The sequence below is a fragment of the Salarias fasciatus genome, chromosome 15 (genome assembly GCF_902148845.1).
Source record: "Salarias fasciatus chromosome 15, fSalaFa1.1, whole genome shotgun sequence".
Lineage (NCBI taxonomy): Eukaryota > Metazoa > Chordata > Actinopteri > Blenniiformes > Blenniidae > Salarias > Salarias fasciatus.
Window position 1 is genome coordinate 18,949,705 of NC_043759.1, and position 26,891 is coordinate 18,976,595.

Sequence of the window (26,891 nt, forward strand, 5' to 3'; positions counted from 1 at the left end):
CGTAACGTAATCATCCGGACCAGCCAGCTGCTGTTGGCGCTCAAGTGACGAATTTGTCAGCACAACTTTCTCCTGATGAAATACACCGCTGGCCGATTTCTATCAAACACCCGGAACTCATCAGCGAACGCAGTATGTATCAGTGTAGAACGAAGAGCAAACAATTCGACCAACAGAAACAAAAAGAACACTGCTGCAGAGCAGAAACAGCAGCGACGTGCAACAGACTGCTTTCCATGAGGAAATATATTTATCTGGAGCGAGTGAAGCTGATTTATAGGTTAACCCCTCACAGCCTCGCTCTTGAGGAAAACTGATTTCCCACTGGATGTCGATACGGTTTCATCCAAGTCGATGCTTCCGCTGCAGGGCACACCCTCATGGAAAGCCGAGTGAGTCTTTATTATGCATCCTTGATATCACAAGTCAAAAGCGCACACTAGTTAGCCGGGGAGCTTCAGAAACTCTGACATGTCAACTAGTCAATCGTGAATTAAGGTCACTAGTTAAGTAGTGAGGCCAAGAACAACAGAAGCACTTCGCTATTTCTGTATTCTGGCTCTTACCTGCAGCCCTGACATTCAGTCGGAGGAGCTTGATGCTTTTGTCAATTTCTGGTCTGTGTTAAAAATGAATTCAATCTGTAAGACAGAGAGTCAGAAAACACTGTGGAAAAGGCAGACAGGTTGCTTCTTTTTTTTTTTTTTTAACAAATTGAGTTTTTGTTCTTGCAGCAGTTTCATAACATTGAAACAAAAATAATGAAGTTGTTCAGCTTTGCGCTGCACAGTGTGCTGTCGGGTTTGGATTTGTTCTGAAGTTGTAATTGCTGCCAAAGGTGCATCAACAAAGCACTGAGCAAAGGCTGGGGCTACTTATTTATGTGCTATTTCTCAGTTTTTTCAAAAATAAATGTTCACAATGTGCACAAAGACTTCATTGACGGCTCACGTCTGGAATCTGGTCGTCCTGCCTTTGTCACTCCCGCCTTGAACGGAAATTGTTGATAACAGCACCAATTTACACATTGATTGAAAACTGTCACCCAGAAAATGAATCTGTGAGAGTCTGACCGGTCCGGACGCCTCTGAGTGTGAGTCTGAACCTGCATCAAAACTCATTTTTACCCATGCAAGCTGGAGTGATGAGTATTTCTTACATTTCTTTGCTTCCATCAGGAAATTAAACGACCCGGTACGTGAAACATGCAGATGCATAAAAGCTGCTGCAAGATTCACTTCGTATATCTGAGGCACACAAATGTCCTCCGGACAGAGAGGATGAAGCGTTTCTCCAACCAGGATGTTCCACTCTCCGCTCTCCGTTGCTGATTTCCTTTATTCAGTTTGTCCTTGAGAAAGTTTTCACCTAGCAACACTGATTGAGACAGAAGAGGATGAAAAGGCAGTTTTATTTTTTCCTTGCTCATTTCATCAATTATCTTTAAGATGTGTCGATCGAGATGTTGTCCTGCTAATGTAACGTCTCACACACTCACACACTCACACACAGTTGTTCCTGCAGCCCTACCGCTCCTTTCCAAACCCTTATTTCACCACAGGCTGACTCAACACATAACACCAGCCCTCAGTACAATCGGAATTTGTTCCCTGCCGGTTCAGCTGATTAAGGCCGCGCTCGTGCACATGCGGCCGAGCCAGTGGGATTCCATCAGAACGCATCTGAAATGATTTGCACTCACCAAAATTAGTCGGCAGTATTTTCCCGAGAAAGCCTGGGCTCAGCGCTCGGCATCCGAAGCACAGTTTGAGTCGTCTGCACGGTGGAAATGCTTGGAGTGATCGTAAAGCTTTCTTTTCATTTCCTTTGCTTTACTTTTTTGACTCAACACCAATTATCTTTCACACAAATAGCAAAGCTTGAATTAAACTGCGTTTGGTGCACACAGTCATGTTCTGATTTTAATGCTCTGAAACGCGGCAGCTCTGATCTAATCAGCCGGCGGCTCCCGGCTCGCAATCACCCATCAGCAAACTGAAGAAGAAGATATCAAAGAACGAAATGGATGGAAGAATAGAGATGTATGAAAGTTGGATGAGTGCATGGATGGAGATGGGTGGGCCTCAGAGCCATTTTTAGAAGCAGTGAGGAGGAAGGAGCCGCAACGAAATCAAAGCTGAGAAGTGACACCGGCTCCAGATTGGAATGTACGGATGTGTACGCGGTGGGCCGTCCACGGGAAATTGCCCACTCACAACAACACATGCGTCTCCTTGGCGAGCGAGCAGCACGCTCGCAGCGAGATGTTCGCCTCTGTCCTGTCCGTTCGATTATGTGAACAACATACTGGACAATTATGAGACCCATGTTGGTATCGGCGTCTTTCGAATGTCCGTCCAGCAGGTCCTGTTAAGGCCTTTCTGCTGTTAATCGGTCGTCATATTGCTGAATAGGAGGGTTCGGCTCTGTGCGGGTAATCTACTGCAGATCTAGTGAGAAAAATCCATCGCATTTTGTTTCCGCTTGAAAAGATGAAACGTGTGGATTTTAATGAGTATTGCACTTCATTTCACAATTTGCAGCCATTTTCTACAGTGAAGCCTCAAAAATGAATAATTCTATATAATAATAATAATCTAATCTATATCCAGAACCCACAAAGAAACCTCTCAGAGCCTGGAAGACAGTTTCATCGGTTTGGACTCTTCTCCAGGTTTTCTTCAAGAATTTGCAGCAGAGATGGTTCTGCTGTTGCAGCTATTTTTCTGGTTGATAGTTTATCATTTCTGCTTTATTTGAGATTGAATCTAAGAATCAGCGTCGACATGACAAATTAAATGAAGTTTGACTGGAAGCGTCTCATCGCAGGCTCAGTTGAAGCGTCCGCTTTCCGGATGTTTTCATTCCGACTGTCCATCTGTGTCTGTCCTTACCAGTGCACGTAATTACTGTGCAGTTTACAATAATTATGTCAGTAATTGCTTCCTCTCCGGCGTTGTTGCTGCCTTCTCCGGCTGCACGCTTTTCTTCCGTGACTCCGAGCGCGACCTCAACTTGGATTCCCACTCGAACTCGCTCACATCCAGCGTGGATCAGCTGTGATGGTTGACAAGGTGGAGAGAGAGACAACAATCGACACCTCCTGCTGTCACTCCAGTGCGTCTATCACTCCCCTGTACTCCTCTTCTCACCTCTGCTTTTCCTTGAATCCCCCAACACACACACACTCACACACACACACACTCCTCTCTCTCTGTGGCCCTTGTCAGAGAAATAGCATCATCACATGTGATTCAGTATGATAGGGTTAAGAGATCATTGCACGGACACACACACACACACATGCACGGATAGCCGTTACCATGGCAACCCCAGATGAGGAAACGGATTGCTCTGCGTTTGAGGCTGGGTGCTTTCCGTGGAGCTTCCCATTGAAAAATGACTCAATGTCAAAGATGGGAATGTGTTTGGAGTGTTCGGAGTGTTTGTGTGTGTGAGTGTGTGGGCATGCATTCATTTGCAAAAAGACAGGAAAAATAAAAAAGGCAATCCATTTTTAAACTGAAGCAGCAACTTCAGCGTGTCGCCAGAGCTTCGTAACGAACCGTGAAAAAGGTTTAATCATGAGCATATTAATGCGATTAACTCTTTCACATCCAGCTCAGCCATATTTACAGTATGTGTCACTATTTATTACCTTTCATTTCATGAGAATTTGCTCAATCTAATTTTGGTCTTAGCAGTAAGCTGAGACCGATCACCTTGTTTACTATTACTACTAATTTTCATTACTGCTGTAATCTAACTTTTGTTCATGGGACCTGGACCTGACTGAGGGCAAAGGTCAGGTACAGCCTGGACAGGTTTTCCCCTGGTCACAACAAAGGAGTTTAATAGCTTTTGTTTTGCCTCTGCGGCTTGCTCAGTGAAAAGAATGAATCTATTAACTATTATATTTGTGACTGAGGTGAGTCATATATAATTAATGGAAATCCTCACACACAAAAACTCATGCATGAGTTGCTTTTTTCAGCATTTAATTATGTAGACAAAAGCAGACAATCTACCTGCACGAAACAATGATGTGCACATTTTATTCCACAAATAAAATACTTTTCGATAGTGTTGCCTTTTTTAATTGTAATAAAGTCAGCATCATATCCCTGCCATTAGTGGGTTATTTGAGGCATTATTGAAAAAAAAAACCTTACCAACAATTTGAAAAGTTATTACATGAAGCAGGAGCATTAAAAATCTGCTTAAAATGTAATAACTGCAACCTTTCCTGTCTTGATCATCAATGTTTTTCATTAATGGGGAAAGATCCTGCAGCCTATCCAGTAGGTATCAATTATGGTTCCAAAAAAAATCTTTTCCTGTTGTATAACTTTATTGCCTTTATTACATTAAAAATTGACAAAATTAGTACATTCCTGGCAGTTATTACATTATTTGCTTTACTGCATTATTGGTTTGCCACAGATGCAGACGGAAAGCAGCAACTTTTAAATACCGGTAAGCGTATCCCTGCTATGACCATTAAAATGCAGATCAAAAGGTTTAAGTGTTATTGCAAATTATCTGCATAATCATAAGAACTTGCTCAAGTAGGCTGCATGGTGTAACTGAACAAAAATGCTAATTCTTCTGAAAGGTACTCGATTCTGTCCTATTTCAACACGAATAAAAGTTAAGATTGTGCAGACGAACAGTAGATCCACAATCCGTGCACAGCCTCCTGTGACGCCACGCTAAATTTAAACCCGCTGCTTCCCACGCAACGATAAGGGAGGACGGAACGGGGAAAATACATATGGAACGACAGCTTTACTCGAGCGTGCTGCGACATCAAGCTGCGCGCATCGCCCTCGTCCCAGTGGCCGACGTGTTGCCACATTGTATTCAGGGCCGCGGTTTCATGGGTAAGCCATGGACCCAGGAGCGCATCCCCTGACCTAAATCTCAGCCGGGGCCTTATAGGGAGATCATGTGATGATGACTCATGCACACACAGACTGAAGAATGGGATTAAACGCCCCAAGTACATGGCATTAGTGATATGATTAAAGTTGACCTAGTATTCATGGAAGTTTAATAAAGGAGAGAAATGAGAATATTAAGCTGCAGGTTTATGAGGCGCCAACGTCGCTAAACCTGGATATGGATCTAGCATCGTCTGAGGCCGGGAGCGAGAGGGAGTCCGGGCCGGGGTCGTTCCGTCGTCACAATGGAAGTCACAAGAGTCTCTAATGTAATTAAGACGGAGCTTGCATAATGGTCGCGTAATTCAGTTACAGCTGACCTGGTGACTATGTAATGTAATTGAGAGTGGGTAAGCAGGAATGATTGATTATCGGTCGTAACCTTATTCCAACTCTGGGAAATATGGACTCAGGGTGACTCAAACAATTATGGGATGAATTGTGTGGACGACCCTCAGAAATACATCAGTTTACCCTGAGTGGCATCTCTTTACTGGGGAGGGTCCTTCTGTTGTTGTAATGTCAACAGTAAACTGAGAGTGACCATCTCAGTCTGGTGGTAGTTGAGCTCCTTCATCACCCTCCAGTAGCAGAGTCTGTCATTTCACCTTTAACGTCTCTACCCAGCCGCCCTGCAGGCGCTTTACATATTAGGGCAGATATGAGACGTTTCAAGTTCTTCCCACTGAGGATCTGAGCAAAGCAGGGGGAAGCAGGCTGAGGATTTATCTCCTGTATCCTCCAGTACCAGACATCTTGGTCTGACTCACAGCTGCGCCCACCCAGAAACAGCGACGCACATTATTAGTGTGTGTTTCCATTTCTTTGCCTGCATGGGGAGAATAAGAGTCAGATCCTGTCTGGAAACTGAACCCCATCAGCTTGTGGGACCTCACCATGCTCCTCTGCTGGTTTTTATATTTTCTGCTGAGGTTAGAAGAGTGACTGGTGTGAACTGTGCTGCAGCTCCCCCTGCTGGTGAGAAGCTAGACTGTATTGTAGACTATTATTACACAAGGCCACAACCTGCTTCACTGTGACTCATCTAATGAGACGGTGTTCCTCCGCAGACCTGGATGAGCCGGTCTGACTGACAGACTGGGATTCACGCATCATTCCCCGTAACCATGACAACACAGCAGCACGGAGTTCCTCAAAGGCGCAACAACCCAATGAAATTACCAAGGCGAATGTTGCTGGAGCGAATGAAACCCTACAGTCACCAAAAACTTTTTAAAAATAGTTTTAATACAGCAATACAAAAGTTTATACAAAAAAAAACCGACATGAGAGAAAGAAGAAATGCTGTGTCGATGTGACCCCTCCGAATGCACTGGAGCTTGTTGACATTTAAAAAATACCATTAAAGTGTTAAATAGATTCTCTTCCAGATCAATTACATCCTGGGTCTAATCACAGCCAGTTTTGGAAACTTTTTTTTTTGCGTACAGTTAAACTAGTTCCACCTTTTCTGAAGCTATAACACACCAAACCACCCGAGTCCAAAGAGCAAGTAGCGTGACGTTTCAGGCTCGGACCGTCTACATGGGCGTGTGCGAGTGCTGCGAGGAGGAGGGCGAGGCGGCCGCGGCGGAGGAGGACAGCGATGTGGGAGGGGGCTGGGGGGTGCCGGACGAAGACGAGGAGGAGGGGACGGAGGACGCGGAGGAGGCGGCGGCGGTGGCGGCGGCGGCGGCAGCGGCAGCGGCTGCGGCGGCGGCAGCAGCGGCCGCTGATGACGACGATGATGAAGAGTCGGTGATGCTGCTGTGCGTGATGAAGCGGAGCCGCAGCTTCATGGCCGGCCGCAGCGCCATGATGATTTTCTCCACCTGAAAGAGAGACGGGCAAGAATTCTGTGTCGCTACTTCAAAGGGATCAACAGTTAATTAATCCCCAAACATCTGGATTATCAGAGTCGTTCCATTAACCTGCTGGAGGATTTTTGAAGTTTATACTTGCAATTTGTTCTTTTGATTTCAGGACTTTGTCACAACCAAGAAACCAAGATCAGATCTTTTTTTTTTTTACTCTGAAATTAAACTGTAGAGACTGTGAGCGACACTGAAAATATATCTACCTTCAAAATTCGAATCTTTCACACCAATGCATATATATAACTTGTAAAAGCCTCCCTTTAACCTGTTGAAGTAACTGAACACAGTTGTAATATGTTTTCATCCCTATTATCCTGGGAAGCAGTCAGCTGTACAGAAACCACACAAGGTTAACAAGCAAACAAAATGGAAAACATTCAACATCTAACTATCAGCTAAAAGTCCGTAGAGTATTTCTGTGAATCAATATCCTTTCGGTAAATGTCCTTTTGTGAGACTTAAGCGTATTGACTTTCTCTCACAGCCCGAAAACACAAATGCTTCCAATATAACATTTAAAAGTGCGATTTATCAATAAAACAGTGAAATCTAAGCTAACATCTCAACTGGTCCATGCTACGTATGTTGACACACCGATCAGAAGCCTCACACTCATCAAACCTACCTGCTCCTTCACACTGTCTCCTGTGTACATGTACTTGATGTGATAGAGGAAGTCGCAGATGGGATCCATGTAGCTGAGATGTTGGCAGTGCTGATCGACCATGAGGAGCATCTCATAGAACGCCACAGCGATCTGGAACACGTGCATCCAGTGAAAGTGACTGTTCAGGTAAACGTTTTTCAAGGCGCAACGGACAAATCGACCAGTGAGCGTACCTCCAGCATGCATCGCGTCCTCTCTTGCTGGAAGCGCTGCAGGAACGGCCCCACCAGGTGATAGACGTAGAGCAGCTGGAACTCCGTCTTGACGACGGGCTTCAGAGTCTCTGAGAGGAATCTAGAAAACACACAAAGACACGGACCCATAAAAAAAAACACGAAATTCCCAACGGGACAGATGAGAAAGAAGCGTCCCCTCACTTGGGAATGAGAGACAGCTGTCCAATGGAGGAGTGGTGCCACACGGCGTGCGCCAGAGCCAGGACGTAGCTGCAGTTCATTTCACTGTAGCTCTGGTGGCAGGCGGTGAAGTCCAGCAGGGCGAAGGGGTAGCCTGCCCACTCCGTCTCCGACGTCAGCGCCGGAGAGCTGATCACAGACACGATGCGGTCGTGGAGGACGATCCAGTAGGGCTCCTGAGAGAGGACGGCGCAGGTGGCTGTGGTGAACGTGATTTCAGATTAATTATAAAAGCAGAGCGTCTGGGATGTTTCTCTTACAGGAAGTGCCGTGATGACGAGGCCGATGGCGTTCATCCACGCTGTGATGTTTTCTCTGGGAACCAGGGGTTGACTGAAAAACGAAAAAAATGACAAAAACAGTAAATCCACACTAAACAAAACACCTGCCTGTTCCCAAAAGCATCTCAGATGTTTATAAGTCTCACCTTTTCAGCACGACGTTGAGCAGAGCGTTGCCAACGTCTTTCCCCGGCAGCGCCAAGGCCATCAGCTCCACGCAGGTGACGTGCAGCGCGTGAGCCGCCGGGTTGGGAAACTCGTTGAACCTCCAGTCGCAGTTGGGGAAAGGGCCGGGCGACTTTCCAGCCATGGGTGGCAAAGAGTGAAGGAGTTTTAAAGCTCATCGCAGCACCACTCCAAACACTTTACATAGAAAAAAAACACTGTCTGAAAAGGAGGACAGTTACTATTTACAAGCATTAAACATTAAAGGATATTGTCCACCAAGCGGCCAATCAGTTTGCAGTAGTAGGTGTCGTCAGGGATCCACATGTTGTCCTCTCTGGCGTTCATCCCAAACTTGAGATAGGTCTCACTCAGACACCAGCCCGGGGTACGATTGTCCTGGAAAACAATCAGCATCTCTGAACAAAACCTGCTGCCACGCATCAAGAATGACTGTAGAGGATGATTGATAAAATATGGCGGCCAAGAATGATATGTGACATCAATGTTTAATATATAACTCATGTGCTTTTACCTTCAGTGAAGACATGATGGCATGAACCAGCTTCCTCTTCAGGTTGGTTCTGTCTCGGAGATGTCGCTCGTAGTAGTGCAGAGTGTTGTACAGGTAGGTCACTGGGCGGTCTGCGCATCAAGACAACGAAGAACCAGAGAGTGATGAGGAACCCTTCCCTTTAAATCCATAAACCCTTCTTTTTTTTTTTAACTATGAAAACATCAGTGCTCTGGTGCTCACTGACCGTGGAACTTGTAAAGTCCTCCCAGATGATCCAGCAGTGTTTCCAGAGACTTGGAGACGGGGAGAAGCTCCAGGAAGCGGTGGATGACGATGTCGAAGACCGGCAGGAAGCGCAGGCACACGTTGCCAAAGTAAATGGGCAGGTACTGAGGCTGCAGCTGCAAGGGTGGGTTGACCTGGTCTGCCAGACCCTCGAAGTACAACTTCTCTGGGTATTTCTGGAAAGGAAACCATTCCCACCATCAGTCTGTGGATTCATCGCCTCATATCTGTCTGCTTCGCGGTGTACCTTGTGGTAGTTCATGTGCTTGTTGTGCCAGTCGCTCTGCAGCCAGTGCTCGGGAGCGTTCTCCTTGACGAAGTCGTTGACTCTGTTCCTGAAGTCGCTGGGCTTCAGCAGCAGCAGCTGGATTATGAAGTAGCAAACCTGAGCCTCATTTCCATCATGGCTTCGCATCGCCTGCAAATACAAGAAAGAAAAAAGAAAGCAGCAGCAGTGAGGTGCCTGCGCCCTGTATCAGATGAAGAATAACTGGATTTTCTGTGCGTTTCCTCACCAGACACAAAATCAGCCGATCCAGTGTGACGATGTTGTATTTCCAGACCATGTCGTTCAGTATTTCGATGCACTTGTTGAGCTGCTGCCCGCCGGCTGAGGTCGAGAACTCGTAGACGAGGAAGTCCGCGAACGTGCGCACGTGAGCCACCAGTGCACGAGCCCCGATGCGTTCCAAAACCCTGTAGGACAAACAGGTGATGAAGACGAGTTAACTCATCAGATTGCGTTCTCCCTCTGCGTTCCCCCATGTTTGCAGCACTGAGAGATTTTCACTTTTTCATTCTTTATACATGAACCTAAATCTCAGGGAGGTAAAACGCCGTCAGCAGACCTGAAGCCGATCTGGTTGATGTGGTCCGTCTCCAGCAGCATCTTCCACAGCAGACAGAGGAAGAGCGGCGGGGAGCCCTGCAGGGAGAAGTGGGTAATGATGTCGTTCTCGTTGGCCATCGACTTCCACTTCCTGTACTCCTCTTCCACGTTCTTTTTCAGGTTGAAACGAGACTCCTGAGGAACATTGTTCTGCTTGAAGAACGCCTTAAAAAGAAAATAAAAGACAGATTATAGGAGTCACTGCAACAAGATATTTGAATCTGCTTTGGTGATGGTCGCACCTGCAGCGGAGCAGGGAAGCAGGACAGAGTGTGTGAAGCCCAGTTATGAGGAGTGAAGTTCATGATGGTCTGAAGGATGTCTTTACACCAGGTACCGTGGATGGAGTCCGAGCCTGTGAAAAAGTCTTCACACACAGAGAGAGGATGACTACGAAGAACCTGTCACTGACGGGGGCAAACGGAGCCCATAGCAAAGCAATCGGCGATTAAAAAAACATAAAAAATAAAGTCATAAAGTCTAAGAGGAGGAAAGAAAAATCCAGAGGTACCGGTGACATGTGTGGCTCTGGCCAGGGTGAGGATCAGGGCGCGGTTCAGCTCCTCGGACTCGGCCGACAGGACCGTCTTCGGGTCGTTGAGGAAGCGGGTGAACTGCGGCTGCACCTCAGAACTGCCCAGAGCGGTGATCAACCGCAGAGCGGTGCTCTCAACGCTGGAGGAGGAGGAGACACGGGGGATGAATTATCCTTAGAGTGGACAGAATCAAAGACCTGGACAATGTTGCACAGAGCTGTGCACAAAGCTCTGATTCATGATCCAGCTGTGTGTGTGTGGGGGGGGTGCTCGTGCTGGTCCATGTTACCAGAGATGGAGCTGGTTCTGGTTGGTCAGAGGAACGGCGGCCAGGCTGTGGAGGTGACTCAGCAGCTGGACCCGGTAGTGCGGCTGGATGTGGTGCATCCTGTAGCTGAACATCTCCAGCAGCGTGTGGAGGATCCCCCAAGCGTGACACTTGAAGACGTTGGGCAGCAGCTGGCCTGAACAGAGAGCGTCTCATTATCATGTCTATGCATATTCTCATTCATCCAGAAGAATCCCCTATTTCTTAAATTTTACAAAGGAAAACTGAGATTCTATATCATTTTCATAGAAAGGAAACACCGTCAGTCAGTTCAACACACTCACTGATGAATCCTTTGATGCCCAGAGACTCGATTTCCATGTAGACCAGCAGCCGGCTGTATGTTTCCACCAGCGCGGGAGCGAGAGCGTTGCTGGACTTGGCGTGGGCCAACTTGATCACACGTGTGGCGATGCTGTGGATCAGACTGAAGAGAGGAGAGCAGGATGAGTACGATCACTCCTAAACGATAGATCTCTGCCCTCCGTTGCCTACCTCATCTTCGCGTGCACGGTGAGAGAGTCCAGCAGGTTCATGGGCAGAGGGGTGACGGACCCTGACGCCACACAGTTGGTGCCGGGCAGGTTGATCCTCATGGCTCCGTTTCCACAGATGGTCTCGACCAGCACGCCCATGGGCAGGTTGAAGCACTCGGAGTTGGTGCTGTAGGCGTTGCACAGCAGCGCAATCTTATAGTCGGACATGCCCAGCGACTTGTTCCGCAGTGACTGCTGAAGAAATCTAAGAGAAATGGAACAAAGGAGGAAAAACGCGTCAAAATAAAGGATATTTGGTGTTGTTTCTTAAACCAGAGGAAGTCAGGACAGAGGCTTTCATGTCCGGCGTCTCCTTACTCGTGGTGGAGTTTGAGAGAGTGTGGTATGGGAATCTGGAGCTTGGTGTCGCTGTGAGCTTTGCGATTGAGGTGGATCCAGATGCAGGTCATGGCAAAAGAATGAGTCGACTGTGGTTTGTTAATGTCAGGAACTGGAATGCACTGAAGGGAGACAGAGAAAACAGCCAGCACCATTAGTTTAACTACAAATATCACCACCATAACAAAACGCAAAAGTCTGAGTCTGAAATGACTGAATAAACATCTGTACCTCTTTTTCTGGGTAAAGCAGGTCAAAAAGCTTCATGACAGGCAGGAAGTCGGCTAAGGCATTCTTCTGAATACTTCCTGATATGAACTGGAGCAGGACCCACATCAGATGATCTCTCCCTTTGATAAGACCTCGACTTGCAAGCTGAGAAGAAAAAAAAAAAATGAGGGAACGACAAGATTGTTATATAATTCTAAAACCTGATACGTGCTTTAGACATTGTTCGGTTGTCGGGAGCTGGAGGCGGCAGAGCTGACCACTACACACCCGTCCCGACTGGTTTTACTTCATACTGCCGAGTTCCTTCCTTTACCTTCTGGTGTAGCGACAGCACCATGTGAGGGAAGCTCGCAAACTGAAACAACACAAAGAAGATGAGCTGGGAGGACAGGTGCTGCCACAGCAGCTGGCTGGTTCCTCCGATGTCGGCGTCGAAGTGCTCCTCGGTCTCGGAGCGCTCCATGGCGTAGACCACCAGGTCCACCAGCTGCTCCTCCAGCACCGGGCAGCGCTGCTTTTGCTGAGAGGAGGAAGAGGAGGAGGAGGTGGGGGGGGGAGGTGTTGGGAATGAGCGGAGGAAGGAAGGAAATAAGGAATGAAGGAAAGGATAAAAGATAACAGAAGTACAAAGACAGAATAAAAGAATAACAGAAATACAAAGGCAGAAAGAGAGAACAGAAAGGCAAAAAGAAAGATCAGAATTAAATCACATCACAATCGAAGTGTTTGTCAGCAGATGCTTCAGTCCTGCATCATTTTCCTCACACTGCTGACAAAAGCTGAACTGAGCTGAATCCATTCAAACTTTTAACTTCTTTCAGCAGCGTGTTTGCAGGAAGTGATGCTCCTCGGGTTTTGTCCCGTCAGTGAACAGTGTGTACACACAACGCTCATTGAAAACGCTTTAAGACTTTCGTCAACAACGGGGAGCTTTTCATGTCCAGGGCAGTGAGGGAGGGAAGGAAGGGAGGAAATCAAAAGAAAGTAGGAGAAGCGTTTGGAGGGGAGCTGGAGGGGCGTTTGGGTCACTGGGTTATGGAGAGATGGGGAGGCAAGGAGGCGGACGCTGATAAGAAAAGCAGGTTAACTGCTTCAGCATCAGATTGAAACCAGCACTCAGGTGAAGCCGTTAGTGAGAAAACCCTCTTTAACTTCTGACAGGTTAGAATTCTGAGGGAATTCATGGGAAACAAGTGTGAGAAGTGAGAGAATTCCTCCATAGTTTCGCCTCGGACCTCACGGCAAACACACACAGCTCAGCTGAACAGCACGGCACCAACAAGCACGGCACGGCACTGGACGGCAAAGCAAAGAGCGCAACGCACGCCTGCATGCACACCGGACAGGTTATCGGGGGGGGGTGGAGTGTGATGGGGGAGGAAGAGGAGGAGCTGCGAAGATGACACCCCCCCCCCTCTAAATGCTCCATCTTTTAAATTGCGTTTGCTACAACTTCTCCTCTGCTGCACCCGGACACACACGGACACACATGCTTCACACGGAGGAGAGAGCGAGAGAGAAACACAGGGCAACGGAGGGACAGAGGACAGGAGAGAGGAGAAGGGTCCACAGGCATATCTTCTGTCCACAGAGCAATCAGCCACACAGCTCACCCTGAAGAACGCGCTAAAGCCCAGCCTGTCACACGCAAACACCCAAAACAAGGCTTACTCAAGAGGGAATTTCAGCCCTTAATCTCAATTTTCAACACGCAAACTCAATTATTTTAAACTCTGCAGAAGAAGGAGGCACAGCGCAGTAACGTCCTGAAGATTTTACCTTCAAAAAAGCTAAATTGAAGCGCGTTTTAGTGGGGTTATCTTCAGCAATAGCTGTCGCTGCATGCATGATGATCTTCAGCTGAATTGGACTGTGCACTGTTCATACGGAGTGATTATATTCCAGTATTTTATTCAGGTGACACAGCTTACATGGGACCTAGTATTGATTAACTAGATTAAAACGCTCTCCATCATTTATCCTTCAAATATTCTATCCCTGCCTTGTATCCTAAGAGGGATTCACTATTGGGCTCCTTCAAAATATTTTCCAATTCCAGATTCAGATCATCAACAATCCTCGGGTTTCAACACAAGGAAGTCAATAAAATACCTGAAAAAAAACTTTATTTAATAATCATCTGGTGGCTGAAGGACTTTACCCGACACGCTCCACTCATCCAGGCAGTCAGCCGATCAAATACACTCAAACTGACGTGGGCAAAACAAAGATTAACAAAACTGTGAAAACTTAGTGTGAAACACTCTTCTGCTTTTACTGCTGGAGTCTGAATTGAATGTGCAGATATGTGGCTCATTTTTAGTGATATAAAACCATCCTGTAATATCACATAAGTGCTCATCATTCAAATTAATGTTTGAGTGGATCGATTGTACAACCTGTACTGGAATAATGGCTTAATAATGTCCAGGCAACAAAAAAAAATGCCTAAACTGGAAGGAAAACAAATGTTTTATTGTCTTGGAAATTTAATATGTAGGTGTTTGTTTTAAAAAAAAAATCTAAAAAGCTTTTGGTTGAGTAAAGAAAACAAACAAAAAAATCAAATTTCCAGCAGCTGCTTTTACATGGTCCTTTATAATCATTCTGGTCAATTGTAACTGTCCCACTTACATTTCAGTAAGCTGATCCATCCCCACAATGCTTTGCACGACATTGTTTGCTGTGACTTCTGCACATGATCCCACATTTTAATTTTATTTATGTTGGGCAGAACAATTGAGCTGCGTTTCGTTTCATGGTGCAATAATAAATTTAAGGTCACTGCTGTGTCTTTTCCTCCGCTGTGGTCACTTCAAATACGAGACACTGAACTGTGACGATGTGCTGCTAACGTAGATTGTGGTCCGATCATAAACATGACTGCACCTGCCGCTCAGAGGAAACACAACAGCAATACCTGATGTGCATCTCAGTGAAGGAATGCGGCTCGGAAAGCCTATACTGTCAGAGAACAGAATCACAACTTAAAGCAAACACACTGATGTTTTGCCCAGATCAGCACAACGGAGAGCAGCGGCAGGTCCGACACATGGAGACCCAGCTAACGACAGGCAGGCACCAGACTACATCCACACATGCAACGCGGCAGAACTTGAAATGTCAACAGCAGGGTTTCAAACACTGAGCGCTTCAGGTCGTCTTGTTAGATTAATCTAAACACACTCTCTTCCTGATGCAACTATAATCAGTGGCAGTTCAATTTAAACGTAGAGGCGGGGACTTGCAATTTCTTTTTAAAGCAATAAGAAGATTAAAAAGCAACAATTAGAAGGTACATCTATTATTTATTTTCTAAAGCATAAAGATTTTTTAACAGAATATTCCCTTCATGTCACACAGAAACATTTAGACTATAAAATCTGATGTAATGCAAGGCCGTATGCAGAGGCTGTATTTAGAAAGTTCACAATAGCTTATGATTTCCAAATGAAATCATCAGTCAAGAAAAGCCACAGCTGTTTAAAGTAACATCTTTAAATTCAAAAGTATTGAACATCGAGAACTGAAGCGAAATCCACAACATGGTCCAAAGAACATGTGTGGTGCGATAGTGACACTAGTCTACATTATAAAAATTTTTAAATGCACACATAAAACATTGTGTGAAAGTAGAGAGATCACTTTAAAGTACGGATTGTTTCATATTAAAAGATGGAACAAGCTTGCATTTCAAACTATATTAACAGTGGCTGCATCAAATTTAGCTAAATTTCGCCCTTTCACCAGTCTGCCCGGTGGAGTTCTACATCTGAAAACGCCCTGCTGTGTCCATCTCAAGCTCTGCAGTGTTTCCCTTTTGTTTTTCCTTTCTTTTTGTCCGGCTTCCCATCTCTTAAAGGACATGAGTGTGTCTACAGAAGCTAAAAGCGTCCAATGGGCTGGTTAGTCAGGAGGTCAGGTGACCAGGAGGAGGAACAACGACATACCTGGGAAATGTTCAGAGTCTAGAGAGCGCATGGCAGAGAGACAGACAAACACAACACACAACCAGGGGAGGAGAGAGAGAGAGAGAGAGAGAAAGGAGAGAGAGAAAGAGAAAGAAAGAAATAAACAGAGGGGGAGGGGAGGAGAGACAGAGAAAGTGGTGACTAAGGAGCTAGGTAGTTCACTGTCTGTTCAGCACGTTTAGCATCAACTCAGCCGGTGGAAGCATCCCAACGAGATTCAGATTCTCACCCAGAGACTTTGACTAATCCAGACAGACTGTGGTGACGGCTGAGCTGAAACTGCATGAACTGAACAGCACAAAGTGACACCAGTGCATTATGGGTCAAGCTCACAGCATCGCTTTCCAAACGGTCTTATACTGCTGTGTTACAAGGATTACAGGGAGAAGCGAGGGACAAGACGGGCGTGAAAGGTGGGCCGGGACGGGGTTAAAGAAAAAAGGCAGACAAAGTAAAATTTGAAAGTTAAAACTGATATGAAAACTGAAGGAGACGCTCACAATAGTTAGAGGAAGAGTTGATGTTGTGTCGTAGGGGTGACCGGGTGGGCCATCTTACACAACCGTATATAGAGTTGTTGTTGCTGCATGTGCTGAATGTGATTACTAATCGTGCCAAATGTATTATCAAATGTCAACACGGCCAGAAACAGGAAATAGACACACAGATGTTCCGGAGGTAACAACACCCACACGCCAGTGTCTTAACGCAACGTCAGCTTTCGGTTGGCAGCCGATGTGAATTCCAAATTATCCAATCACGAGGAAAGTCCAACCCCTCGGTCGGGGCAATTGATTGTTATGAAAATAGCTTCATTCTTTTCATGGGAGGGATACACTCCTCCGCGCTACTATCGCGTAAATGTTAACAATCTCAGGTAAAACTCAGTGCGATGGTCATCTCCTTCAAAACCAAGACCACAAAGAGAAAGAAACGGGGGAAAAAAAAAAAGATAAATCATGGAAATTCATATAGGAAGTCAAAGACTTGAGGAAACGGAAATGGGGACAGGAAAAGTGAGGGCAGGTTCAGGAATTGAATGGTAGCAACGGAAGCGCAGACGTGGACGAGCGGGCGGGTTTACCTGTTTGTTGAGGCCTAACATGTTGCACACCATCTCTCTAGAGTACGGCTGTTCGAGCACGTAGCGCAGTAGACCCGTCTGCGGTTCAAACAGGTCCTGAACGCACAAAGAACTAGTTAGCGCTGCCGATGTGTTCAGGGAAAGCCTGGGTTTTTGTGTGTGAGCGCGTGTGCTACCTTGTCGAAAGGCAGCATGCCTTTCAGAGGGAAGTGGAGAGTCGTGGGGTCTAATTTCCAGGAGTTGCAGATGGCCCCGCTGTTGTTCACTACAGGTAGCAGACTGCATCGTCCTGTGAACGCAAACACTCATTATTAACAACATATCTGACAAGTTTTAGAGTGGCATAGATCAAATAATGCTTTCTTAAACAGACAGAAATCCAAGACGGACATCATAAGACTTGTGATGATTTATCTTTTTCAATACTGTGTGAGGTTTTTATGGAGTTATGTTTCTGGGCATCTTACCACAGATAGAGTTGATTCTGGCCGTGGGTCTGAAACTGTCCACAAAGTCTGATATCAAACTGCCTAACAGCTACAAGTGAGACAGAAAGACACAACGTGTAATAAACATGCTTTACACACACAGACACACACAGACAAACAACAACGTGCCACATACCCAGTGGGACAGATGTCCTTCAGGATACATTTTTCTGATTTCTGTAACAGCAAGATAGGCTGGCAGGAGACAGGCATTTCTGTCCAGGATGTATTCAACCACCTAGAAAACAAAAATCACACAAAAGTGATACATTACATGAAGCAAATGAAAAGTATTCAAGTCAGCCATCAAATCCAAGTTTATGGAGCAGTAGGAACACGGCTTACCTCTCTGGCAGCCAGAAGCTGCTGGACTATAGCTGAGCTCACAGTTGTGGGAATAGTCTGAATTTTGTCCAGCACAGCTTTCAGCAGGTCACGGACTCCCTGGAGCAAACACAGTTGAAAACGCATCTGGTGATGTTAGACTATGCAGAACATATTACAATGAAAGTAAGAAATGAGAAACAGTTCCAGTGGTTGAAACATTTGAAATAATTCCAGAAGAAATATTACTTGCAGAGCCGTATACATTTTTTCAGTGTGTGTGTTTTGCATGTATGTTTGTCAAAGACCTTGTAGTCCACTCCGCCGATGATCTTGCGGATTAGTCTGAAAGTTAACGCCCACAACTGTGTTCGCTCCCACTCCAGACTGTCTGAGCTCAACAGAGCTCCACAGACCATCCTGAAGGAAGCAAGGCAGATTAAAATATAAAACACACAGAAGAGCAGAAACAATGCAGTGTCTGGGGACTTTTCACTGTTTTAAATAGTACCAAAAGCAGGGCTACATGATAAACATGCAATTTTCAATATTGCTGGGTATTGCAATGATGGCATGATTTGCAATGAATACAGGTTCATAAGTCAATGGCGTTAATGTCTTTGTTTTCAGTGCTTTTTCTCTTATATCATCAATTAATCACGCAACTGTTTCAAGAAAATTTCCAAAAATCACAGATTTCATTCATATTTAAAAAATTTTCAGGCTGAATTCACAAAGTATGATTGCTCAGAAACAATTTATCACAGCGCAGTCATTCATTAGAATTATGTAATGTGTGACGTTGACGTTGAGATCATGAGAAATTTCCAATATATTGTGCAGCACTAAGTGTTAGCAAATGTGCTTCTCGGGTACCTGGGTGGCAACAAACTGGTCTCCACAGCCATCGCCAGACAGTCGTACAGGAAGGAGATTCTCTTTGGACTGTGCTGGCTGTGTATGAAGCGCACTATCCACTGAACACACTGTTCATGGGAATCCTGTGCATAAAAATTGAGGTATTAAGAAAAAGTAACAAACTTGTTATTGTTTTCGTGTGATGGTATGCTTTAGTGTGTGTGACAACCTGTGGTAGAGTTCCCCAGTATTGTCTGAATGCCCCGAGACAACTGATCAACTTCGTCCTTTCATCTTCTGGAGTGTCCATAAACATCCTGAACACACAATACTTCAGTCAAATCACTTTGCTTTGCACAGCAAATTATAACGTAAGGTGAATATTTCCAATAGAACACATAGATGAAACATCCAATACAACACCTTTAATCACAAGTTACAAAAAACATGGGGAGATATAAACATAAATCTGGAATATTCTTACCCAGCAAAGGCCTCTTCTATCATCTCAGTTTTCTGAGAAAACGAAAAGAAGAATGAATCTAACAGAGAAGTTTGTAGTTACGAACTCATAACATCTCGTTGCCTGTTTGTTACAATGTTGCAGAGCAAGACCTGATGGACTTTGTAGTAAAGATGTTACTAACCATAAGGACCAAATTTGACATTATACGTGCCTCTGTCGATATATCTTGTGAATATAAATATAAATACTAACATGCAAATAACAAAATACAAAGATATTTTATGATATTACTACAAATGTCATATATACTTCTAAATTATGAAGCTGCACATGAACAGCCAAAGTGAACCAAAAATAACCTCAGCTGTAAATTAATATTATTACTGTTGGAGTAAAACCCACACATTTTCAAACTGAGGAAATTTACTTTTGGAAAAGGTGAAGCTTTTCTCTAACGCTACATACACTACTGTTAGCTCGAATGGAAAAGCGCTCAAGAAGATGCTAATTACCACAACATCCTCAAAGATGCTTTGCAGCTGCGTTTCCATCGAAAGCGCCATGTTTGACGGGAAAAGGTGTGCGTCTTCAGCCAAACATCACAAAAACTGAAGAGGTTTATCTGCAGAAAGACAGCAGACAATGCAGCCAGGAAGCTAATGCTAAGAGCAACCAGGCTGCACACGGAGCGGTGTAACACCAAAAACATTCCGGAAATAAAACAGACGCGCCTAAAGGTTCCGTTACCCCTTAAGCGTTGTTGTTGTTGTTGTTATTATTATTATTATTATTATTATTATTATTATTATTATTATTATTATTATTAGTAGTAGTAGTAGTAGTAGTAGTAGTAGTAGTAGTAGTATTTAGAGAAGACATGAAGTTATCTTGAAGCGTAAACTCGGTGTATTTGTGTGATGACAAATTCTACTTTTGTGATAAAATTTTATACTTTATTTATTTATTTATTTATTTATTTATTTATTTATTTTTCTTATTTCGTGATACCATATGTTGGTCACCAGATGTCTTATGAGTGGAGGTGAAAAGTGCTGTTCATGAAAAGTTGACATCTTGGGGAAAAGCCATCATTTTAGGAACAGGAATGTAATTTTTTTAAGTTGTGCTGTTCATGAAAAGTTGACATCTTGGGGAAAAGCCATCATTTTAGGAACAGGAATGTAATTTTTTAAAGTTGTGTTAGTAGTCATTTTTTTCTGTTCAAAAATTTTGGTTCTTGGTCACTCAAGATAAAACTGTATATAAAATACATAAATGCTGCTGGTGTTATTCAGAACACTTTTTAATTCTTTTATTTTTTTCCTTCAGTCCTCTCCCATCAAGTTCAGCTGTGAATTTGCAGCCAATATTTTTTTTTCTTATTTCAACATTGCCCATGGATTTTGTCTTTTGGTTGTTGCCCCCGCCTTTCAAGACCAAGGTGTGAGAAGACGCAGCCGCACACCGTCTCCAGGTCCACCTGACGCACAGGTGTGTAACGGAGACAAACAGGTGAGATCGCATTCCTCCCTCAAACACGGAAACCGAAGGTGCCGCGAAGGTATTTCTTTCGCTTGAACAGCAAACAGTCAGAATCTGACTGGTCTTCGATTACCAGCACCTCCCTCGTCTGCTGCGGGACTTGCCTTTTCCACGAACATGTGTTTGTAACTTTTCTCTCTGCGGTCGCGGCTCTGTGCGCCTTTGCGCGATCGGGCAGACGCGCTGGAAAGACGCCGCTGGGCCAACATGTTCCCGCATCATCTGAAAACATGAACTCATTCAAAGATGTGGGCTGGATTCATTTTTCTCATCTTTTGGGGTCTGCCCCTCTCAGGTAAGGGAGATTTATCTTTACAATGGAAATACAACACATTTTCTCCATGGCTATCTGTTTGCCTCTGTAAACTGTTAATGTTTGAACCTTGAATGCAATAGACATCCAAGAAAATACTTGAAGCACAGACTGAAATTTCACACATCTAGTTTATTATGTTAAACTTATTATGAATCCCTGCAAGACAGAGCAATAGAAATGCACTGTAACTGTGCAGTGGACTTAACACTGTTCTGTGTGTGCATGATAAAAACTGATTATTGCATTTGGGTGTTTGAATGCCATTAAGATTATTCATGAGAGGCTGTCAAAGTGCTTTCTTTTAGGCAGTACTCATGCTGACATATTGTCAGAAGTGTAAAGCCAGTCGATTAATCAATTTTGCTTGCTCTGTTGGGTTTTTCTCTATAATGTGTGTAGAAATGACTGGGTTGTACTTGACGCTATATAAACAAAGCTGAATTGAATTGAATTGGATTAAAAAACAGCAGCATCCTTCAGATTTCACTGTGTGGTTTTATGGTTTTTATTAGTATTAAATGCTTAGAACTGAGATTAAGGATGAGCCACACTGCTTGAATGTTGAGGAAGTAGTCAGAAAGTCTTACATAACCACACAATTGGTATGTAACATATCTCCAGGTATCTCGGTTTCATTGTAGTTTCATTTTCTTCTCTTTCTCCCTCAAGTGTCCATCCCCCCTCCCGGCCCCGTCAATGTCAGCTTTTCCTCTGTGAATCTAAGGAACGTCCTACACTGGTCTCCTGGAATTAACACTCCTGATGACACACTCTTTACTGTGGAATATTCAATGTAAGTGAAGATTTTGGAGTTTATTGATTTCAGAACAGTCAAAAATACATATACAGTAAAGTTCTCAGAGAACAGAGAGTGAAACAAAACTGAACAACAACTGTAACCAGATCTCAGAAACGGTGTTTAAGTGCTGGAAGAGGTGTCTATTGCGGGTCAATCCCCTCGGCTGTTATCAAGATCTTGAGCAGTTAAACATTAATCCTTGTGTGTTTACTCCCGCTTTCCTTAGCTACGGGGACAGCATTGAGGGCAATAAAGGACGGCGTGTGCGCTGGAGGCCCGTGCAGAAATGTCGGGAAATAGTGCGGACCTGGTGCGATCTGAGCGGGGAGACGGAGGACGAGGAGCAGGGCTACCATGCCAGAGTCCGGGCCGTGACCAGGAAGGCCTCGTCCCGATGGGTTCTGACACAGAGGCGGTTTGACCCAAAGGTGGACAGTAAGTGAAAGTGACATTCTGCTTAAAACATTTGAAATTTGATTTAAGATAAAAATCAATTTTTGTTAACTTTCACTATTCTAAACACGCCAAAACATTGTTTTTTAAACCCATTCAGCTAGTTTTGGTCCTCCATTGGTCTCTGTGGAAGTAGAAAACAACAGCGCCATCATCACGCTGAAGGGTCCCATGAGGTATCAGTCAAAAAACCACTCCTTCGTCCATTCAATGGCAGCAATCTACCCACAAATGACTTACAACCTCTCGGTCAACAATACCTACCGCAACCAGGTGGTGAGTACATACACATACAGTACCATCCATCTTTTTTTTTTTTTTTTAATGTTGTACAGTGACTAATCTCTGCATGTCTGTAGCACCATGTCCCTGTGGCGGTCAGTCCACACAAATACCGGCAGCTGGACTACAACACAGAATATTGCTTTTCTGCTCGGTCACGGTTCCTCGCCATGCCCGTGCAGTGCCAGCCGTCAGCATGGCTCTGCATCGTCACGCCTAAAGGTAAAAACTACATGACGGCCCCGCAGAGGAATCCTGTACGCCTGCTTGACAATTAGACAGGAATGTGACTGAACATGGAACAGAAACTTAAAGAGACACAGATGTTTATTGCTTTTGTTCTTGAGATCTGTTGAGTTTGTACGCACCTGAAAATGACAACATGAAACTGCTTTCCAGGTTTTTGTTTTGGATTTTGCTGCTTGTGCTACACACGGTATTAAAAAGGTGCTATGTCTACTATATAAATATACAGTGACATTTTGTCGACTGTTCATTTTTCTCTCTCCAGACCCTCTGATCGAGCATCTGCAGAAGGTGGTTGTAAGCATTGTTGTTCCAGGCTTGTGCTTCGGTGTGATTGCGGTGGCTGGCTATGTTCTCCATCATTACCTGACGGGCAAAGGACAGAAGACCCCAAACATGCTGGTAACACCAATGAACACACATAGATGAACCAGCTATGAAATAGTATATGCCTCAAAGAGTTTGGCCATGCATCATGTAGAATTAGAAGTAGAATTATCCATATCACCATGCTCAATAGAAGTGTTGACTCATTTGTAGTCATCCTGTTGGAATTAATGTGAAGTATACGTTGTTGAAACCCAAGCACTTAATTTTTATGAGTTTTACTATTGTTTCCTAACTCCACAGTTTCCTCCTTTCAACCTCCAGAACTCGTCATATTTCCAGCCAGCCCCGGCGACATTTCCACCTGAGAAGCCCAGGAATAACAATGTCAGCATCATGAAGAACGAGCCCATCAGCACCGTATCAGACCCTGAGTGCTTCAGGAGGCAGCAGTGTACCGCTGATTGCCCTCCCGCCTATTCACCGCAGAATGCCGGAGCGCATCCAGAGGAAGCCGGAGATAATTTGTCTGTTGACTATGGATTTGTCGCTGTCGCACCTACAATTAATGAAGAAGACGATGAAGAAAGAGAAAGAGGGCATGATGAAGGAAATGCTGAGACACACGCCGCTGGAAGCAGCTTCCCCAGGAGCTGGTTGGGAGCTGTGGGTGTCCACTCCCCTCCAGTTTCTCCTCTGCAGAAATCTTACCAAGTGCAGAACTTGTTGCAGACATGCAGAGAAACACACACGCTGATAGATCCACAAGCTGAGAAAAACACTCACGAGCTCACAAGTTCAGCTTTACCCACACTAAATCAAGTGCCGTCACTCACTTTTCCTCCAGGTTTATTTCCTAACAGTAACACAGATGAGGATGAAAGGCACAAACCAGAAAATCAACCCCTCCTGTCGGCTTATGCATCCCAAAATATCCAAAACACGAGTACCTTCCAACCTGCCCAGTCCGATTACCTACCAGATGACTACGCCATGGTGGCAGGCGCCAGTCAGGAAACCCAGGAAGATGATTGTGATTATGAAGATGAGGAGGAGGGGGGAAGGATTTGTATTGACTGGGATCCTGAAACTGGGAAATTAGTGCTGCCGGTGTTCAGCGTGGAGGAAAGAGGGGATGGTTTCAGGGAGTCAGAGGAAGAAAGGAGGATTGGAGAAGACGATGTGGAGGCATATGTGATGAAGGGTGAACTGAGGTTGGAGAATGTGCTTGTTCAACAAGGATCTGAGGAAGAAGAGGCAGAGAGAGAGCTGGAAAGAGGTGGAGCAACGGGTTGGGAGGTGGATGATTTTTTGAGCAAATGGAATTTGGAAATCTCCATGGGTGAGTAGATCACATTCATCAACATATTTACAGAGTTATCACAAAAACAAAATCCTGGAAACAAGAACTTTTAACGGCATAACAAAGTGAATTTTCAGTGTGAAAGTTGCTGCTTTTGTCTCATTCTAACCAGCACTTTACAGATTGATTAAATCACTCCAATCAAATGAAGCGAGCTAATAGCTTCAACTCAGAAGGAAAATGTGTGTTTACATAGTAGTTTATTTTTGTAAATTGATTTTTTTTTTTTTTTTTAGAATCAAATGCTTGTGGTGTAACTGTGAAAAACCATTTTTAATTCTGCAAGAAATCGCTAAGAAACTATTCTGGTGTGTTGCTTCTGATACAAAACAGTAACAGTAGTATTACAGGGGGAGAAAAAAAACAAATGAAGGGAGCTTTACCAAGGTGAATTCTGTTCAGTTATGATTAATGCTGCTTGTTTAGTTTGTACATCACTGTAAATATATGTTCTTAATAACTGACTGTGCTCCAATGAAGAGTTAAGAGTTGTTTTGGTTTATCGCAGTTTACCTTCAATAGTTCAACAAAGCACTTAAACTCCTTTTGTTGAGACACTTTGAACTAAACCCTGGGCCAGTATTTGTGTTGGTGTTATCCCAGACTAAATCACCATGAAAGGATTTGAACTACAGTATATACTGAAAAGTAGAGAACACTTGTTAGATTGCTTCCTAGCGATGAATCCTTTGCGGTCGTCTGGGTCAGTCGAGCATGAAAAGCATGCCTTCGCTGAAATCAGAGTTTATTCTAGGGTTGAGGCTAAAACCGTTGGCAGGATATTCTCGTGCCTTCTTCACTCATCGCTCTGGAGGTGGTCTCTGTTAAACCTCACTCTGTAGTTTGTTCCCAGGCCATCACCATATACCTCTGGTTTCTGAATCTCATGTTTATATTACCTTGATATGCCGATCAGACAACTGATAATCAGCATCTGAGGGCACTAGAAGCTCAAAGCAATGTGTTAAAAAGAAAGAGAAGATGTCATTTATGGAGATTTGGTAAATGTGTTGAGGCCACAGAATGTTTTTCTGATCATTCCACAAAATGTAAGTTCCTAATCTGACACATTTTCCAGTGAAACATGCTTTTTTCATAAGAACAAAGAAATGTACTGAACAGAGAATTCATTATTTTTATTAGTGGTTTATTTTTTTGCTTTTGTAGAAATTTCTTTTCTACAGACCACCAGAAATGAGATGATTGAGGAGTCTACCTCGGATTTTTAGACATCGCATAGCACTTAATGTATTATTCCTCCGAATACTATATTTATATATATACAAAGGGATTGTCTAATAGCCTCACAAGCACAACCTGTGGATAATTACCTGCTTTTTATTATTTTTTGTATCTATGTTGAGTTCACTTGTGTTTGTTAAGCATAAGTATATAGTCTGTAATTTACAAGTTGTCAGGGACTATTAAAGGACAGTAAATATTTCTCTCAGAAGAATGTTACAAAAAGAAACAAGTTTAATGATGTAATGATGAAGCATTATGTCAGTTTTCTTCCTTTTTCCGTATTTCATTTTGCTGCCCGATCTTCATGAAGTGTCGGGACTCATGTTAGTGATGAAAACAACCAAAAAAAAAGACCAACACCCAAACTTAAAGTGATACTATGTATTATCTCGTGATCTCATTTTGGGAATTATTATAAATCCTCTTCCTGTTGCCTGGCAAGTCATTTATCTACTGCTCAAGGAACTTTAGCAGAAGGTACTTTTACTCTGTGATTCATTCTCAAAGTTCAACTCTTTTATGACATTATTGCTTTTGTGTGTTTCTGTTGCACTTGTTGCTATATTTTTTTTTCCTAACAAAGATTAAAGTGTATGATCCATAAATTCTTGTCTCTGATTTGTTTGAATCAAGATCCACAAATTGTTTAACCAACAATCATATTCTCTCCCTTGAGGTTTGTGCTTTGGCATCTCCACCCTTAAAGCATGATCAAAGGAACTGCATGTCTGTGGTAACATTTGCTCTGTTTATTACACTGCTTGATATGATTAAGTTATAAAGCTCAAAGAGACACCGTCTGAGCAATCCATTTATCTGGACTGAGTCGTTTTAATAGTGAGATAGCACACATTTTATAATATGCAATTTGCATCAAATAGTGCTGATCGAGAGTCCTGTTAAATAACCTGATAACATGCGCAGTTAGTGGTGGCACCCAGCTCACGTTCCCTATTAATGGGTGAACAGTCCAATGCTTCTGCTTCACAATGATAGGAAGAGCCTACATCGAAGGATCAAACAGTGATGTAGTCATGAACACTTGCCGCCACAAGTGTGACCTGCCAGTCTGGCTTCGCGGTTTGCAGGTGAGAAATCAGAACGGGTGGAGAGCTGA

General features: G+C 44.1%; 2 protein-coding genes across 4 annotated transcripts; one reads left to right on the plus strand and one right to left on the minus strand.

Moving 5' to 3' along the window:
* Window positions 1-6,323: 6,323 nt before the first annotated feature.
* On the minus strand, window positions 6,324-19,890 carry med23 (mediator complex subunit 23). Of its 2 annotated transcripts, XM_030110174.1 has the most exons (31): window positions 19,714-19,890; window positions 19,220-19,251; window positions 18,965-19,052; window positions 18,754-18,878; window positions 18,186-18,297; window positions 17,899-17,997; window positions 17,690-17,791; window positions 17,533-17,602; window positions 17,242-17,354; window positions 17,066-17,161; window positions 15,961-15,978; window positions 12,324-12,530; window positions 12,011-12,154; window positions 11,759-11,901; window positions 11,400-11,645; window positions 11,189-11,331; window positions 10,866-11,040; window positions 10,552-10,715; window positions 10,283-10,407; window positions 10,000-10,205; window positions 9,667-9,847; window positions 9,399-9,569; window positions 9,111-9,327; window positions 8,885-8,994; window positions 8,622-8,748; window positions 8,331-8,496; window positions 8,164-8,236; window positions 7,865-8,079; window positions 7,661-7,781; window positions 7,446-7,577; window positions 6,324-6,775 (listed from the first exon to the last, which is right to left on the minus strand). In XM_030110174.1, exons 1-31 carry the CDS (start codon window positions 19,762-19,764, stop codon window positions 6,485-6,487), a joined length of 4,263 nt encoding a protein of 1,420 aa, XP_029966034.1. In that variant the 5' UTR covers window positions 19,765-19,890; the 3' UTR covers window positions 6,324-6,484. The 2 variants fall into 2 exon arrangements, with proteins under 2 accessions (XP_029966034.1, XP_029966036.1); XM_030110176.1 differs by lacking the exon at window positions 15,961-15,978.
* Window positions 19,891-20,744: 854 nt separating this feature from the next.
* il20ra (interleukin 20 receptor, alpha) lies at window positions 20,745-26,196 on the plus strand. Of its 2 annotated transcripts, none has more exons than XM_030110946.1 (7): window positions 20,745-21,038; window positions 21,729-21,852; window positions 22,085-22,293; window positions 22,412-22,587; window positions 22,671-22,815; window positions 23,105-23,241; window positions 23,470-26,196. In XM_030110946.1, the coding sequence occupies exons 1-7, from the start codon at window positions 20,990-20,992 to the stop codon at window positions 24,514-24,516; spliced, it is 1,887 nt and encodes a 628-aa protein (XP_029966806.1). In that variant the 5' UTR covers window positions 20,745-20,989; the 3' UTR covers window positions 24,517-26,196. The 2 variants fall into 2 exon arrangements, with proteins under 2 accessions (XP_029966806.1, XP_029966807.1); XM_030110947.1 differs by having other exon boundaries at window positions 23,491-26,196.
* The last annotated feature ends 695 nt before the right edge of the window (window positions 26,197-26,891 follow it).